At 47.3% G+C, this 17322-nt stretch overlaps 1 protein-coding gene and 1 long non-coding RNA gene across 4 annotated transcripts in view; one reads left to right on the top strand and one right to left on the bottom strand.

Annotated features, from left to right (window-relative positions):
- Nucleotides 1-4879: 4879 nt before the first annotated feature.
- Bmp4 (bone morphogenetic protein 4) lies at nt 4880-11879 on the bottom strand. 3 transcript variants are annotated; one of them, XM_046461680.2, is made up of 4 exons: nt 11804-11879; nt 8310-8434; nt 6858-7237; nt 4880-5886 (listed from the first exon to the last, which is right to left on the bottom strand). In XM_046461680.2, exons 3-4 carry the CDS (start codon nt 7228-7230, stop codon nt 5030-5032), a joined length of 1230 nt encoding a protein of 409 aa, XP_046317636.1. In that variant the 5' UTR covers nt 7231-7237; nt 8310-8434; nt 11804-11879; the 3' UTR covers nt 4880-5029. The 3 variants fall into 3 exon arrangements, with proteins under 3 accessions (XP_046317636.1, XP_046317638.1, XP_046317635.1); XM_046461682.2 differs by having other exon boundaries at nt 6858-7184; XM_046461679.2 differs by having other exon boundaries at nt 11594-11857.
- Nucleotides 11880-11998: 119 nt separating this feature from the next.
- Nucleotides 11999-17322, top strand: part of LOC124104638 (uncharacterized) — a 50773-nt gene continuing 45449 nt past the window's right edge. Inside the window, exon 1 of the long non-coding RNA XR_006855481.2 lies at nt 11999-12134. This is a non-coding gene — a long non-coding RNA (uncharacterized LOC124104638). The remainder of the gene's footprint in view (nt 12135-17322) is intronic.

Below are 17322 nucleotides of genomic sequence, written 5' to 3'. Positions count from 1 at the left end.
AGTGTGATTTGGTCTTTTAGAGAATTATCTGGCTAAGGCTTCAATTAATACAACTGGAAAAATTGCTAAGTCTATAATGAAACTATGTAAAACTACAGTCTACTTGCAGCTTGGCTATGGAGTCCAAGGATTTGGGGCACAGAAGCTTTGTTGTAGTTTTAAAATATTTTTGCTAGAAATCAAGTTACAAAAAATTAAGAGCAATCGAGATCTCTTCTTGAGAAAATGTGGCAAAACTGACTGAAAGCTGGACTTCAGAAATTCTCATTAGTAATACAACTCAGCAAATTATTGTTCCATCTTGTCTTCCTCTTCTCACAGAAAACATTTTTCACATTTTTAAAGTAAACATTTCTGAATCCTATAGAATTATACTTTCTAAATTACTTGATCTCATCAAGATACTGTACAACATTTATATTTTCATCCAGGATTTTTAAAGAATGTTTTAGAGAGAAAAAGCAGAGACAATTGGAACTCACTACAGTTAGTACATTAAGTGACTTATGAATGATAATTTCAAATGGCTTCCTCAGTTTAAAAAAAAGAAATACTTTTCGAGAATTAACCTTGAACTTTTGACTTATTTTTTCAAAATTTGTGTATGTTGTGTCATGTTCTTTTGTTTTAACATTAGAGCATTCCAAATTTTCTCCTAATTTTCACCAGCCACTTTTCTCTACTGGAGAGCATCATACTTCTGAACTCTTTTAATGCATAATAAGGAAATGTGACCCTTGATATCACACCTGGGTCACCCCTCTAACCACTTTTGAATTTATTTTCAGTTATACTTTTCTGAATTGTGCTAGTTTGTATCACATGGTAAGCCTGCATAACTCTGCATCAATTCTAACTTGGCATTCCATCAATTATCCTAAATTCCTCTGGAGAATACTAATAGCCTTCTGATTCTCAGGTAATGTAAGGTCACCAATGTTGCTTTAGTTGTTGTTGTTGCTTGTTTGTTTTGTTGTGTTGTGTTTGCATTTTTAAAAGATAATGTATGGGGCTGGTGGTATACTCAGTAACAGAGTACTTGCCTAGCATGCAGAGGCCCTGGGTTCCAATCCTGACACCACAATAATAATCATTTTTTAAATAAGTAAAAAATAATGTGTGAATCGTTTATAAAATTGCTTTGTGTGGAAGCTGAAGTATCATTGAAGACAGTCTGGAGAAGTAGGCCTCAGTAAAGCTTTATTCTCCTTGTCTGGGTTCACGTAGAAGGGGAAGGCGTCTGGCACCCATGGAGTCCTTGGACCAGAGGCCAGAGGAGGTCAGCAGAAGTGCTATGGTTATGTATTATGGGCTTGGCACTTCTTTTCTGCAAGAAATCTGCCAACTCCTCTGGCACATTCTCAGCCTCTCCTGTTCCCCTCCTCCGGCAATGTTTGGGGAAGGGGGTCAGGTAGCAGTTTAGCCAAGGCCTGGGGCTCTGCATGAACTCTGAGAGGCTAAGACCAGCTAGGCCTTAAAGCCTGTCTGCAGGTCAGACCCTCAGCCAGTAAGTAGGTCTGTCCCCTACTTGCTTATGCCATCCATGCCACGGTTCAATCACTCCAACAAGTGGGGCCACTATGCACTAGGTGACAAGAGAGGCTGGCTGCCGAATTCCCGCTCTCTGCCCCACAGAAGTCCCCTAAAGATGTCAACCCCTACCTCTCCACCCCAGAGAGTCTCCCTCCAGACTCCAGGATTCTGCGCGGCCGTTTGACCACATTTCATGTTAAATATGCCGAGCAACCGCCCTAAGGACCAGCGTGTGCTAATCAGATCCGTCTGTCTCCGTAGAGCTTCACCTGGGCCGCCGGGGCCCCGTGGGCGGCTGAGCTGGACTGGTCTTCACCTCGAGTGGGGGACCTGAAACTGCAGTTGGCAGTTTGGAAGGGTCGGCGGAGGACGCCCACGGCGGACAGCGCCGGACAGCCGCCAGGTGCATGATCCCCGCTAGTCCCCGGAGGGGAGGACGCCCCCTGGTGCCCCCGCCGCCGCCGCCGCCGGCGGCAGGGGAGCGCCTGGAGCCGGCGAGAGGCGGGGCCTCAGGGCCGGATCTTGACGTCTGTCCAAGGCCGGGGGTGATTATTGGGGTCTGCCAGCGCCCCGGGACGCGCGGAGCATTCTCAGTGTGGCGCTGCCGGGCGGCTAGCGGGGGTGGTGGAATGAAGCATGGTCAAGACAGAGAAAACAAAGTCAGCAGGTCACCTGGCAGGTTCTGAGCAAATTATGCAACGAAAGCAAGGGAATGTTTGATGCGTTTCCCCCTCTTTTTGTTTTGTTTTGTTTTGTTTTCTCTCTTAAGCTCCTAGGAAGCCGGTTCCAGTTTAAGGGTTGGGCAGGAATCGACCAAGCAGTGCCTCTGATGTGGTTACGTCTTTGCTGAAGTCCTCAAGGGCGATTCTCCCTCCCCGTCTTTCTTTAAGCAATGGGAACATTACTCCAGGGTGGGGGTAGGGGGTACGGTTGTAAAGGGGGAAGATGGGAAATGGCAGATCCCAAAGCAATGCCAAGGGCCACTCTACAACTTCCATAAGGTACTGGGCCTAACATAAGGCATAAATATAAACTAATAAAGCCTAGCTCAGCCTCCACACACTCCTTATCTCCCCAGACCCTAGGACTGTGCTTTCCAGCAGATTTTAAAGAGTTAAAGCTGGCCACAGCTCCTTGTTTTCCAGGCTAACATTTGTGGCATTAGGACTATTTTGTTAACTAGGTATATGCAATTCACAGAATTTCACGGTAAATTCCCAGACCAAATATTTGGCTGAACAAATAAACAACATTATCCATTCCTGAAAATAAGCCAGTAGGAATGAGAGGCCGGCGGGGAGGGGGAGGAGCGTTGCCGGTAGTGGTTGCTAGAAAGTGACCTGAGCTGGACAATCACCAGGCTCCGGACTCACCCCAGCATCATTGGTTCAAGGGCTGGAGATCTAGGGTTCCTTTTCAATGACAGGACATTTCAGAAAATTGCTGGAAATCGGGCAAAAGAAAACGAGGCCGCCTGAGGGAACCTGTAATGGGCTTCCCCTAAATGATTTATTCAAACTCTATACTATTAATCAAAGGGGCAGCGACCTGGGGGGCTGAAGGAGGGGGGAGGAACCCTCTTTGCGGGGAGTTTTGGAGGAACTGTGGAGTCTTGCTGCCTTTGCCTGGGGCTCTGATCTCCTCTCTCCACCTGCGCTCTCCGGGGAGCTGGAGCTTTGGCAACCACCCCACTTCTATTTTTATTGGTTTCCACTAAGCTGCTCCTTTTGGAGGATTGTAGGACTTCAGTAATTAAAAACAAAAATGAATCCTGCTTCACCCACCCCACCCCCAAGAGCATATGCAAGACTGTGTGTACAAGAATGCAGGGGGGGGGGGGGGCGTTGCTCACACAACACACACAAATATACAAATGCCAGGTACTTGCCTCATAGTTTCTCTTTGGTTGCACATACACCACCAGCAACAGCTGCCCTCCCACTGCCACGCCCATCACATCTTCCTCATGGAGAAGCGCACTCCTACCAGTCCTTTCCCAAAGGACTATACAAAGACACTGACCGCTTCTTCCCACTAACCCTAACCCTATGCCTATGCAGAGAAAATGCTCACATAAGAAATGAGTCTGAGCAGGCTTCATTTCATTATTGGTTTTAAGAAAAAAATACCAAATACTTTTCTGGTTCTTTTAACTCCTATACCCCTATACTTCCAGAAAACCATTTCACTATCCTTGACTGAAGGAGTCCCCCACCCCCTCAGCACATTAGCATCATCCTTTTTTACTGTGGCCAAAAATTAAACTTTCTCCTTGAGGAAACCCTGGCTCAAACATCAAATCTACCAGGTGTATCACATTCTGCCCTGTCGCTCAACACTGCCCAGCTCCAGAGAAGGGTGTGTGGGGGAGGCAGCACAGAGAAAAGGAGGACTGGCATTTGACGCCAGAGTCCATGTAATAGCAGAACACTTTCACAGGGCCTACCTGATAATTCGGACCCTTCAGTACCTGACTCCATTACCAACTCTCTCCCATATCAGCTCAATCTGTTGGGATCTTGAACTAAATAAAAGCCTTCACATGGAGCTAAGGAGCAAGGAAAAAAGTCCAGAAACTCTGGCGAATCCTACCATATGATATATAACAGTGGTCACCAAACTTGTTGAAGGTAGAGGGCTTTCTTTCTTTCATTGGGTAAAATCCCCTCTCCAAAACAAAAGGAAAGACAAAAACAAAAAGACAACAAAAAAATATTCCTGTTGGGGGATGGGGAGGCACACATGTTAATATGTAAGTGTATAAATTAGTTTTGGTTTGAAAAATACAACACTGGTGCCCGTCATAACTGGAGACATCTGGAGTATCATAAAAGCAGAAGTGGGAATTGATTTCCTGGTTGAGACTTCTCCATCACAGTCAGATGTGACACACCTCTAACAGGTGACCAAAAACAGAAGATGTTCAAGAAGCCCAAAACTGAGTCTTTAATCTGACCTATTCCTTTCATCCCACTGTTCCCCAAGGCATGTGTCATCCAGATGGGAGAGGATGCTGCGTCCTTGTTAACATTAAATAGAAATGGAAAACAATTCATCCTGGCAATTACCATCTCTCTCTGCCATCAGTTTACTTCCTGTTCTTATAATTTAACCACCTCCAGTTACCACTTTCTGATTTCCATCATGATCCCAACCCCACCTCAACAAAAACCAATCTCATTCAAAAGGTCTGGGGCAGAAAAAAAGAGAAAAAGGCCATAGTTTACCTTTAAAATAATGACTCATTTTATTTTTCTTTTAATATGTAGTTATAAATATATTTTGTCAAAATATATGATCAATATGGTCAAAACATTTGCACGTAAAGTCATAAATAAGGTCAAGGTGAATGTTTAGGTTTTTTCTTTCTTTTTTTTTTTTTAAGATAAAAGTCCAGCTATAAGGAAGCAGTCTGTGTGGTGTGTGAATGAGTGGATGGGATCGTGTGTGTTTGTGTGAATGTGTGTGTCTGTCTATCCTCAAGGACTACCTGATCTCAGCGGCACCCACATCCCTCTACCACCATCTCCTGATAATTTTTCAGCACCACCTTGTCATACTCATCCAGATATAGCATGGAGATGGCACTCAGTTCAGTGGGAACACAACAGGCCTTGGGGATACTGGAATTGACAGAGTTGACCAGGGTCTGCACAATGGCGTGGTTGGTTGAGTTGAGGTGGTCCGCCAGTGGAAAGGGGCAGTCCCCGTGGCAGTAGAAGGCCTGGTAGCCTGGTGGGGCCACAATCCAATCATTCCAGCCCACATCGCTGAAGTCCACATAAAGTGAGTGGCGCCGGCAGTTCTTATTCTTCTTCCTGGACCGCTGTGGGTGATGCTTAGGGCTACGCTTGGCCCTCCGGCGTCGGGTCAAGGCATGGCCCCGGCCATCATGGCCAAAAGTGACCAGGAGGGGCCGGAGCTGGGCCCAATCCCTACTCCCTTGAGGTAACGATCGGCTAATCCTGACATGCTGGCCCTGGTGGGTCCGTGTATGATGGAGGTGAGTCACCTCAATGGCCAGCCCATAGTTTGGCTGCTTCTCCCGAGTCCAGCGAAGGACTGCAGGGCTCACATCAAAAGTTTCCCAACGTGTCACATTGTGGTGGACCAGTCTCGTGTCCAGTAGTCGTGTGATGAGATGCCCAGGCACCATTTCTGCCGGGGACTTCATAACCTCATAAATGTTTATTCGGTGGAATCCCTGCTCCCAATCAGGGCCCTGGTCCACCTGCTCACGAAAGAGCCTAAGCTCTGCAGAGGAGACCACCTCATTCTCTGGGATGCTGCTGAGGTTAAATAGGAAACGAAAAGCAGAGTTTTCACTGGTCCCGGGGATGTTCTCCAGATGTTCTAGGCACAGTTGGGAAAGAAAGGGAAAAGAAAAAGCTTATGAACTTTTTTGAGAGATGGAAAAGTCAAGAAATAGCTGTGTTGGGCGATGAGTGGTGAATTCTGCTTATATTGTAGAAGACTATTAAAGGGAAATAAGTGTACCTTTCAATTTGAAGGAGGCGAGAAGTAGGGCAGTTAGCAAACCATCAAAACTTAGATAGCATTTGTCAAACACCAAAGACAGAAAGTATCTCCCAACCTCCTTCATAGTCTAATAATTTCCATGTGTCAATTTCTTACTTCACCACCCTTAGACTCCCCTTTGAAGACCCTCTTTTGGCTTTTTGCACACAGTTTTCTTTACAAGTGGCTGTAAAGAAAGAGGGGCCAACAGCAGAGGCAGGGAGGAAACATGCTCACAGTCACCCTCTCCCTCTTCCACTTTCGAGTATGTTACTAAACATTTCCCCAGCGATCTTGGAAACACAGAGCATGCCTTGTTGATCATGTTACAGAGGGGAAAATAAATTCCAACACAGTAATGATGCTGGTGGATTAATAACTCAGATTTACTTTGGAAAAGAAACATCCGCTAGGAAACATTCAGATCAGATTACAAGGCCCCTATTGAATAAACCTGACAAACACACAGCTGTAATATTAAATTCAGTAGGTGCTTTGAAAAAAAAAAAAAAACGGGCAGAAAACTCGGCAGAAAAGGCTTTGATATAGCAAAAACACACCGCTGGGGCTAGCCCTCGTCTGAGTGGTGTCATTCCCCTTCTCCCGACCCCTCCCCCTCTGTCTCCAGAAAATAAGTCCAGCGGCAGCTCTGGAAATTCTTGGAGGTAAGGGGCTCTGTTCCTCAGCCTCCTGGATTGGGGCTTTGATGTAACCTGAACTCTTCTTCCCCAGGGTTTCCAAGGCTCCTCCAGCCTGCCCTACTAGCCCTCCCCCACCCCCCACCCGGACTGGGGGCAGGGACTGACCTTCGTGGTGGAAGCTCCTCACGGTGTTGGCACGACTGGCGGGGCGCTCCGGGTACTCCAAACCCATGCCGTGGATCTGCTCTTCCTCCTCCTCCTCCCCAGACTGGAGCCGATAAAGATCCCGCATGTAATCCGGGATGACTGCGCTCTTGCTTGGCTGCGGGCGGCGGCGCAGCCCGAACATCTGCAGAAGTGTCGCCTCGAAGTCCCGCAGGAGCTCATGGCTCTGCCCTGAGCGGCGTCCTCCAGCGTGGCCCTGAATCTCGGCGACTTTTTTCTTCCCCGTCTCAGGTATCAAACTAGCATGGCTCGCGCCTCCTAGCAGGACTTGGCATAATAAAACGACCATCAGCATTCGGTTACCAGGAATCATGGTGTCTCTGGGGAGGGGGAGGGGGTGGAAGGTTAAAGAATAAATAAACACCGATAAATAGAGAGAAATAGAGATGTCTCCGCATATGTATATAGGACTAGTAAAGGAGGGTCAGGATGCAAATCAGGTCAAGTTTGTGCTTTCTCCCTCACACCCCACCACCACCAGCAGCTGCAGCCATGCAAGGCCTGAAAGTAAGAATTGCCCTGTAATTACTTGGTCTAACTTGTTTACAGTCAAATAACCCCAAATCAGATAGCCTCCATCCTGTTAATCTTTTTTTGTCCCAACTGCTATCTGAGCCATGATCTCAGCGTGGCTTCTTCAAGGATAAACAGTTAACATTGAGGGGGTAAAAAAGGGTGGGGGGAGGGAAAATTAAATTGCCATAGCTCTCCACTTCAGACCTTCAGCATCTCCCCCTCTTCCTTCACCCCCGCCCCCGTCTTTCTTCCTCCTCCCTCTGAGCCCAACTTCCACAACTTCCAGCTGTTTGGGAGCCGTTGGGAGGGGTAGCAGAGAAGCCGGGACAAGGCAAAGACTGGGCGGCACGGTCCAGTGACCGAGAAAGAGTTTGGGAGCTGCCCGGATGGCATGATGGTTTATTTTATTGTGGCCGATGAGCTGGAAATGCTCAGCAAAAAAACATCTGATCGTGTCTGCTCACTCACTCCCCGGGAAGGGGTGGGGGATGATTCCGGAGCGGACTCTGAGTTTTGACAAGAGCCTAGGAACGCGTCACCCGGCATTGAGCGCTCCTAAGGCAAGTGAGGCAGAAGGGAGTGTTTAGTCCGCAAGGCACAACCCAGGGCTGCGGACCTTTCATCTCTTTAGTCCCCTCGCGCCCCCCTTTATTGCAACGCACCGGATCTGAGAGAGCGAGTGGGAGCAAGAAGCACTTTAAAAGGAACCGGTACGCTTCGAGCGCCCGGGCTGCAGGGCCAAGAGAGCGACAGCACTGCCAGAGAGCGGAGTGTGGACGCTGAAAGGCAGGTCCGACGTGAGGGACAGACGGCGATCAGGGATGGGGAGGGCAAAGTGAGTTCCCGAGAAGAGGGAAGGAAGAGGTGTCTACTCACTGACAGAAAACAAGGCATATAATAACAGTCCATGATTCTTGACAGCCAATCTTGAACAAACTTGCTGGAAAGGCTCAGAGAAGCTGCGGCAGTGCGTTGCTCGGAATGGCACTACGGAATGGCTCCTAAAATGAATATTTGAATATAATGAGACTCCGGCGCAGACAGGCTCTGTTTTTCTTCCAGCCCCTCCGAGTCACGTGACTAAGAGGCCCCGCCCCATTTACTCAAAAGCCCGCCCTCCTCTTCTCCACCCTCCCGCCCCAGCTAGGTCCCGCCTCTGCAGGCAAAGCCAACCTCCGCGCCAGCCCGCGGAGCCGCAGCGGTCTGGGAGGAGCTCCCGGCAGCGCTCAGAGGAGAACGTCAGCCCGGTGTCCGGCCGCTGGCGCGCTCTTCGGGCCGCGAGTGCAGTGGACCTGGTGCTCGCCTCTACCTGCGGTGCGCGGCGCGTCTGGCCAGACCCTATCACTAGCGGCCTGAGGATCTGGGGCGCACTGTAGGGACTGCGATTTGGAGTGTGAACACCGTTCTCGTGAGGCCCGGAGCGGGGGCAGCCGAGTCTTAGCTGCCCACAGCCTCACCACTGAGAGGCACTTAAAGAGGAAAAGCGCTGAGGGACCCTACACACACACACACACACACACACACACACACCCCGCCACCTCCTCCTCAGTCTTTGAGAGGCCAAGTAAGCTCCCAGCGACAGGCAGCCAACCCCTGGAGAATGCCTGCGAGTGCTCAGACGATCTGGGTAGCCGATTTAGCTCCGAGCCAAAAGTTGCTGACCCTGTCGCGCACCGGCCGGAAGGAGGAGAGTATCAGGGTGTGATCGGTGTGGGAAAGTTAGAGGGAGCGGCTGCTAGAGTAATTTCTCCCGTTCCATTACTTTGCCGAGAAGCCCCGCAACGGGTGGGCCGCGGCATTCGACCCCCCCCCCTCGCGAGCGTGTACACACACATACACACACACCAAAGCAGATCCCCTTGAAACCCGGCAGCGAGGCCATTCAAGGCAGAGGGGCGGGTGCCCTGGGGTCGTGGCTCCAGGCAAATTAAGAAAGAGGCGTCGCCAAAGGGCGCATCACATTTTTCAGATCTTAATATCGCCAAGTTTGTTTTTGTTTTTACAACTCCCGACTCCGCACAGAAAAGAAATCCCACCACATTTCCAGGAGTGGAGAAAACCGTGAACAGCTTTCGGCCTGCACTCGACCTCTGCGTTTGCGTCTCTCTCCCAGGCTTGGCTTATTTTTAAAACCACCATACTCCACCGCCCTCTACTTCCTTCCCCCACCCCCTTCCTTCTTTGCACCAGCTGCAGAGTCGCAGCAAATATTCCTTAAAGAATTTTACCAACCCACAACTCAAACAATTACTGGGTGACCTGACTCTAACCAAAGATGCCGCACGCGTGGCTCGCTTAGCGCAAGGGACTATTGGAAAACCTGAGCTGGCGTAACTCTGCGTTTAGCCATAGTGCGTGCGCCGGGTGACCCCCCGGGGCCCGAGTCCCTCTACTCCCACCCCAAAGCCTGCTTCACCCAGTCTCCTTTTTCTGAGGCTATTCCCAGTTTCTGTCCCGAGTCGCTTCGGAACTCGGGGACTCCGTGTGGCCGCCACCCTCTCTCCAAGAAACTCAATGTTTTTGGGGGAAAGCCTTTGAGGAAGAGGCATAAACGATAGAGCAGCTCTGTTCTTCCTCCAGGCCACTGCTACCCGGCGCCACCCTACACTGAGGAACGGAGTGCGGAGGCCGAGGGCGTCCCTGCTTGGCCATCTATGCCCAGCAAGAGCCGCTCAGCTTTTTGAGCAGCTTTCGCCTTTCTCAAGCCCGCGCCACAGCTGGGGAGAACTGGGAAAGGGCTTGAGAAAGCAAAGATTATTTTTGAGAAGTCAGGAGTTAAATAATAATAATGCCCCGTGATGGTGGGACCTCCAGAAGTGGGAAATACATAGAGAGAGCGGCCGCTGCCCGCGGGATGCGGTACAGTACACGGGGAGGTATTTGAGATCCCGGTATAATCCTTGGTCCCTTAGGAGTCTCCCAGGGTGGCGGCAGAGCGCTCTCTGCGCTCAAACCGAGCGTCTGGGGGAAGACGCGTTTCAATTTTGGATTCACTAGGATTCTTCTCTAATCCTCTTTCTTCTCAAAATTTTTAATGAAAAAGATAAACGCCAAAAAGAACTTTCATCTCCAGAACTACTTCTTCGGGGCGGGAATGCAATTTGTGGCGATTGTCCTTCACTTCACTACATGAATCTTCTCCCATTGCCTAAATTTGTTTAGAGGTAGGCTCACTTGACCAACTGTGTGCCTTTAGGGGTTTTAAGATCTCGAAACCTGCAGCTCATAAATTACGATATTCGCAAACCAACAACCCAAGCGGTGCTCAAGGACGCGCCTGAGGCTCCAGGTCCAACTCCTGCGGGAACGGGGTCTGCTGGGACCTGGCAATTCCAGGGCATTTTCCCATGAGTTCGGGGCAGGGAGGGCCTGAAAAAGCTTCGCGTCCGCCGTGCGTCCCATCAGAGACTCCCCATAAGACACTAAATGCAAGGAAGAAGCGTCCCGGGAGCTCTTGGCATTTTGGCCATCGTTCCTGCGAACCTTAAACCATGAAATGAGAGAGGGAAGGCTCCTAAAAGTACCGCAAGTCTAAGAAAATAGCTCCTGGAAAAGGCGCATCCCGCAGTTGCAATTCACAAAGCTCACCGAGCGCCTGCCAGCTGGGAGCAAGAATGGGTGACAGTCCCCTTGAGGCAGCCCCTCCAGCGGCGCGCTCGCTCCAGAGGACCACAGGACTGCACTTCCTATCACGGAACCAGCTTCTGCCAGGTGTTCTCTCCCCCATGCTGCGGTTCCTCAGCCTCCTCAGGGTCTCTGAAATTAACAGCCAGCTCTCTCCTACCTCTCTTGGCCCTAAACGTCCTGGAATTGCAACCGCCAGCCCACGGGCAAAGAGTTCAGCTCAAGACCCCACAGTCTTTCCCAACGACCTCCTACCAAGAATTTCTCTTACTTTCCGCCTCTCCTGCCTTGCACCTCCAAAAAAAAAAAAGTGGAAATTGCCCGGGGCCACCTGACGGAGAAGAAGGTGCCTGGGTAAAGGCAGTAGCAGATACGAAGGTGTCTTTCAGCTCCAGCATCCCCACTCCAGCACCACCGTTGGAGAGCAAAAATAGGCCACCTTTTGCCTTAGTTAAGGTCTCAGTTCCCAGCTTCTCCCCTAAGGATGAGCCCCGGACCCCTCTGACTAGCGCCCCTAGCCAGATAGCCTTGCTCACCATAGGTCCCTGCAGTAGCGGGCTCGCCAGCAGCAGCTCCTGGGGACCTCTGAAGGGCTGAAGTAAACCTGGGCGAGGGCCGGGGACTGGGGAGCTGCAGGCTCGAGACAGCTCGGACGGGAATCCCATCAGGGACAAGAGGCCAGATACTTAGGCCGGTCAGCAGCGGCGTCTTAGGCTCCTGTCCCTCGTCTGGGATACTCAACTCACCTAGTTTCCGCGCTCCTTCCCTCCCACCTTCCTCTTCTGCCTTCCCGCATCTACTCCTTCCTTCTCTTTCCCTCCCTCTCTTTCTTTCTTTCCTTCCTCCTCCTCTTCCCCAGGAGCCCCTCCCTTCTTCCCTCCTCCCTGGCTCGCCTCCCTTTCTGAGGATAGGAGCCCCGCCCACATCCTCCCAACCAGCTGCCGGGCCTCGCCTCGCAGGCCCGAGTCCCGGAAGGCCGCGCAGCGCGCCCCAGCCCTCAGATGCGGCCAAGGCTGGGACACCGCTCTCTCCAGCTCCGGGAAGCAGCAGGGGCTCACCTGGGGACCACGTGCAGAGGTACTAGAAAGCATGCACCGACTAGTCGCGGTACCTTCCAAAAATACCCATGGGAGTCTGGGCTTCCCTGAGTTTAGAGTAACTGCTGCCCAAACTGATGATTAAAACACTGAGTAATCACCATTTACCCTGAGTAATTAGAGATAATGAAACACCTCTAAAATCAGGTTATGGAGAAAGGAGCTGTTGGATTGGTTTAAAGGGTGGCCTTCCATAAACTGTTAAAGAAGTTCCAAACGTTGAGAAACAGGCTGTGCACAGAGCTGCGTGCCTGAAAGATACTTCTTCAGTTCTTAAAAGGTGACTTTCCATCCAATTTTTTTTTTAAGTGTTACCTGTGGAAAGCCTTAGTGATGACCCTTAGAAACAGGATCCCATTAAAAGGGCTGCTTTCTCTCCTTTGCCCGGACCTTACCTTTGAGAGGACAGAAGTGCCTTTGCAGACAGATTGGGGCCATATTTTTACAGTTAGAAAAGTGTGTTTATAGTTCAGAAGCCCTCTTAAGCACTGCCACAGCAGTTATTTTTGTTGTTGTTGATTGTTTATTTGTGGTGTAACTAAGAACACCTCATCTCAGCAATCTGACCTTCCAAGAGGGTAACAACCACAGAAGCTACCACCTTTTAGGCCACAAGGAGACAAGAAAAGATACCCTTTGGTCTGTTTTTATAAGAAGAAGGGGGATGCCGAATTGGCCCTTTTGTGCACCCCCCCCACCCCCATGCTAGTAATCATATTAGCAGGGAGGTGGAATGTGGCTTTTAAACCTTCCCAAACAGGAACTAATTTCACACACTGCCTCTGATGGAGCTGTGAGGGAGCTATCAGCCCCATCTCTGTTTTACAAACAAGGAAGGGGAAGGACAGCAAGGTTAAAGGGACTTGCCCAAAGCCCTGAAGTAAATCACAGCCTCTGCTCTGCAGTCTTGAGGTAATGCTTCAGGGCAGAGTTGAGGCTCACAGCCCTGAGCTCCAGGTAGCCAGGGAGGACTGACCATTTCCTGTCCTGGATTTCTTTCCCTGGATAGACTTTATACTTCCCTGTCTCAGCAAAGCATTGAGCTCTTAAACAGATAATGGCCTAGGGTAGCTCATCTATAAAACTTTACATTCACACACCTTCGATATTTAGAAAATAGAAACTATTTCCTGTAATCTGGGAGCATAGGTCACAAAAGGTGAGAAGTGTGCATGGAGAGCAGAGAAACAACTATAGAGCAGGACCAAAGCATCCTGCCTTCTCTTCCAGGCTTGGTGAGATCTTTTGTCTGAACAACAGAAACAAAGATGTATGCCTTTGGCCAAGTTTTTTCATTCTTGTGAAAAGATTAGGACAGATATTCTCCATGCTCCCCTTAAATCTGAAAATGATTTGATTATTTTATTGTAGTTTTAATGAACATCCACCTTTTCATTTTAAACCACTCCTGAATCTCGCTCCTCTAAGAACCTCTGATTAAACAGGGCAGGGCCATAACACCAGCCTGGAAAGATGACTGAAAATATACCTGCAGCTTCCAACACAGTCAAAATTACAATTAATTATTAAAACTAACAACACAAAATTAAAAGTCCATTAAATAGTTACTAATGTCTCTCCTGCGGCATCAGGGCAGTATGCTCCTTTAGCACACTGTAAAGACATTTAATGTTCACTGAGCCCCCTACATCAATCACTATTATTTTAATTATTAATAAAATGTGTCCTTTAATATTTAAATTCAGAAACAACAATGATATGATATACTTAAAAGCAGGACAATGTTATTTTATTTTAAAGCCCTATGTTGTTTGTTTTTCTAATCCCAAATGTTTTTGGATGACAGCTATTATCTCATTTTGCTGAAGCCCAGACAATAAAGTGGCAATCGCCCACCCATGAGTCTGTGAAACCCACAGTCTGGGAGTTCCCAATTAAGCCACCTAACATACCTTGTTTAGATACTGATATGGATCTTTAGGTATGTGATGGGAGAACAAGGCTGTAGTTCTCTTGGGACAGCTTTATTTCCTTCCCCACATTTTAGATGAGTGCAAACCACCTATTGTCCACTGCTTTTAACCCACTCTTCCCCCCCCCCCCCAAGAACAAATAACTTGTTGGTTAAAGAGCCTATCAAACACAGACCAATGATCAGAGGTGGTGAGGGAAATCCATCTAGTTCTTTTCCCCCTCTCAACCTCCTCTTGAATCTTGATTGTTTTACAAAACATGATATAGATAGACCAAATAAAGCTCTACTTTAAAGCATATAAATTAAGAGAAGAAGCCCATATAATTCAGGAGCAACTATGGCTCCTGTGCTCCTCCTGCTCAATGAAAGGAATTTGTTTGTTAGGTTTTTTCCTAGAGAGCACCAAGAAAGAGTAGCTGGTCAACAAGCTCTTGGGACAGACTTTCTCAAGGTATGTTCTGAGGGTTATAAGTTTCACAATACAGGTGGGAGTGCTAATAAAATGCAGATTTCCTGCCCCTGACCCAGATCTGGATCTAGAAATCTGCATTTCATAAGGTTCCCTCATGATTCTGAGCACACAGAAGTTTGAGAACTACTGTTTTAAAAGTGATTTCACTTAGTTTCAAGACTGATACATACCATTAAAAATAGATACCAAGACATTATTGAATAAGCAAGGAAGTTGCTTGCTTAATACTTTATAAACTGTTAAATATGGCCCTTATAGTCTTACTATGCCCAGAACACACCAAAAAAGTCTACAGAGGTAAAAAAAATTTTCTAATTCTGTAGACATAGTAGTAGTTGCTTCTGGGTCCTAAACTAAGAACCACATGGAGTCTTCAAACTTTCTATTGAAGCAATAGGGGAATACTTTGAAGAATTCCCAGCACCATTGCTAACTGTTGAGAAGCAGTAAGATAGAGCAATTAAAAGTGGATTGGAAGGTGTTTTAGTCAGCTTTTTTGCTGCTGGGACCCAAAGACCTGATAAGAACAATTTTAGAGTGCTCATGGTTTTAGAGGTCTAAGTCCATAGATGGCTAATTCCATTGCTTTGTGCCCCAGGGATGGCAGAACATCATGGTGGAAGAGTGTGGTGGAAGAAAGTGGCTCAGGACATGGCCACCAAGGAGCAGGGAGAAAGAGACAGCTCCACTTTCCAGGGAAAAAATATATATCCCAAAGACATGCACCCAATAACTCACTGCCTCCAATTACACTGTACCTGTCTACATTACCACCCCATTAATCCCTATCAGTGGACCAATGCACTGACCAGGTTAGGGCTCTCATAACCCAATCATTTCATCTCTAAACTTTCTTGCATTGTTTTACAAATGAGCTTTTGGGAGATACCTCATTCTAAACCATAGCAGAAGGGATCTCTGAAACTGGCTTGGACCCTTAGTTTTTCTTTTATTAATATATACCATATATTACATATCTGTTCTCTAGCCCTCACAACAACCCACATAAATCCCTCTTCTACAGATGAGAATCTGAAATTTACATAGGCTATATAAGTTGCTCAAGGTCACAGAGCTGTAGTGATGGACCAAAAGTCAGACCATGTCAGTCTGTCTCCTCCTCCACAGCCTGAACTGGGCCTGCAGGGAGATGGATGGATCCCCTGTGGGAATAGACCCTGTGGATCCCTGTGGATTCACCTAAAAAGTCCTGCCCTGAAGGCTTTTCCCAGGCCAAGGCATCCACTGATGTACCTTGCAGTGTGCTAGTACAGGGAATTTCAGATTTTTCCCAAGTTCTCCAATGACGGAACAAAATCAAGACCCCATGTTTGTTTCTTCTTGACATAGAGCCCACCTTAGGGAAAGACTTTCTGTTCCCTCCTCTGAAAAAAAGGTTGTGATCTTGAAAAAAGATTCTAGTTACCTCTGCTAGGTCAAAGTTTCCACATTGTAAAATGTGATGACTTGTAAAATGTGATGACTGAACAGGTTTTTCACAGGTTTCTCAAGCCCCAGGATCTACAGACAGTAATCCTAGTAGTTAAGTCATAGTCAAATGGCTTATCCTTCAGTGTCTCAGTTTCTTCATTTATAACCTGAGAATCATTTTTTTATTTCATTATATTCCTGTAATCATTAAATGAATTGATATACTCAAATGGCAAGCACAAAGGGGGTCAATAAATATTAGTTAGTATTATTCCTTACAAGAGTAGTGATTAAATGAGCAAAGTAGAAGGTAAAGAAACACTTTGCTGTTGAGTTTTATTTAAAGGTCATGATAAATTTTTGAAAGGAAAAGGTTGTGTCTCACCTTTATTGCATACACCTCAAGTGTTTATTGAATACCGGCTGCTGTTTACATGAATAGCATTCATTGAATTACATTCATTATAGTTTTACTATGACTATACCTCTGCCAAAATAACCCATAACTGTCAAAGTCATACCTACTGAGATCAAAGAAATGATGGACTCACTGACACCTCCAATGCATTTTCCATCTCTGATTTTTCTGATTCCTAAGTCCTCTCACTTTAGAATTTTCTCTATCCATCTTGTTAAAATCTAAACCTGCCAGGCCCCGTGACACATACCTGTAATATAAGCAAATCAGGAGACTCAGGCAGAAGGCCAGCCTTAGCAACTTAGCAAGACCTTGTATCAAAATAAAAAAATAAAACAAAAAGGGCAGGGTATGTAACTCAGTGGTAAAGCACCTATGGGTTCAATCCTCAGTATGAAAACAAAAACAAAAAAAACCCTAAACCACTTCCTTTATTCCTGGTCAAGAAGTTTTTGTTTTGTTTTTGGCAGTCCTGGGGATTGAATCCATGGCCTTGCATGTGCTAGACAAGCATTTGACCACCGAGCTGCACCTCCTAACCCCAAGAAGAATTTTTAACCCCGTTATACAAGTTGTTCCTTCTCTAAACATTCAAGACTGTTGTCCACTCTTGAAGCTATTAATACTGGATTTTAATATTTTCTCGTGAAAAAAAAAAAGAAAATACAATACTGTTTCAGTTCCCTGTGTCTTGAATTTTTGTCTTGCTACTCTCTAGAATATAATCCTTAAAAAATAATTCCTTCAAAGTATAACATGAAAAATGGGCAGATAATTCTAATTGAGATCCCAGTGATATTTGATGGATGAGAAGAGTGCTTACATGTTTAGCGCTTACATGTAACATGTATGATGGCAGACAGGGCACAGATGTAGACATTCTTTCTTTTCCAAGAAAGGTAAAGATGGGA

This window comes from Marmota monax, unplaced genomic scaffold (genome assembly GCF_021218885.2).
Source record: "Marmota monax isolate L192 unplaced genomic scaffold, Marmota_monax_Labrador192_F-V1.1 WCK01_AAM20220418_F8-fsc00001, whole genome shotgun sequence".
Lineage (NCBI taxonomy): Eukaryota > Metazoa > Chordata > Mammalia > Rodentia > Sciuridae > Marmota > Marmota monax.
The sequence above is the reverse complement of the archived record's forward strand: the minus strand, read 5'-3'. Positions and strand labels throughout refer to the sequence as shown.

Bases quoted from the DNA above. Each gene is read 5' to 3' on its own strand.
- Bmp4 (XM_046461682.2), bottom strand. From the start codon at position 11,853: ATGCGGGAAGGCAGAAGAGGAAGGTGGGAGGGAAGGAGCGCGGAAACT. The intron at 8,435-11,803 runs GTGAGTTGAGTA...TATTCATTTTAG, and splicing joins GGAAGGAGCGCGGAAACTAG to GAGCCATTCCGTAGTGCCAT. The intron at 7,185-8,309 runs GTGAGTAGACAC...TATTATGCCAAG, and splicing joins ATATGCCTTGTTTTCTGTCA to TCCTGCTAGGAGGCGCGAGC.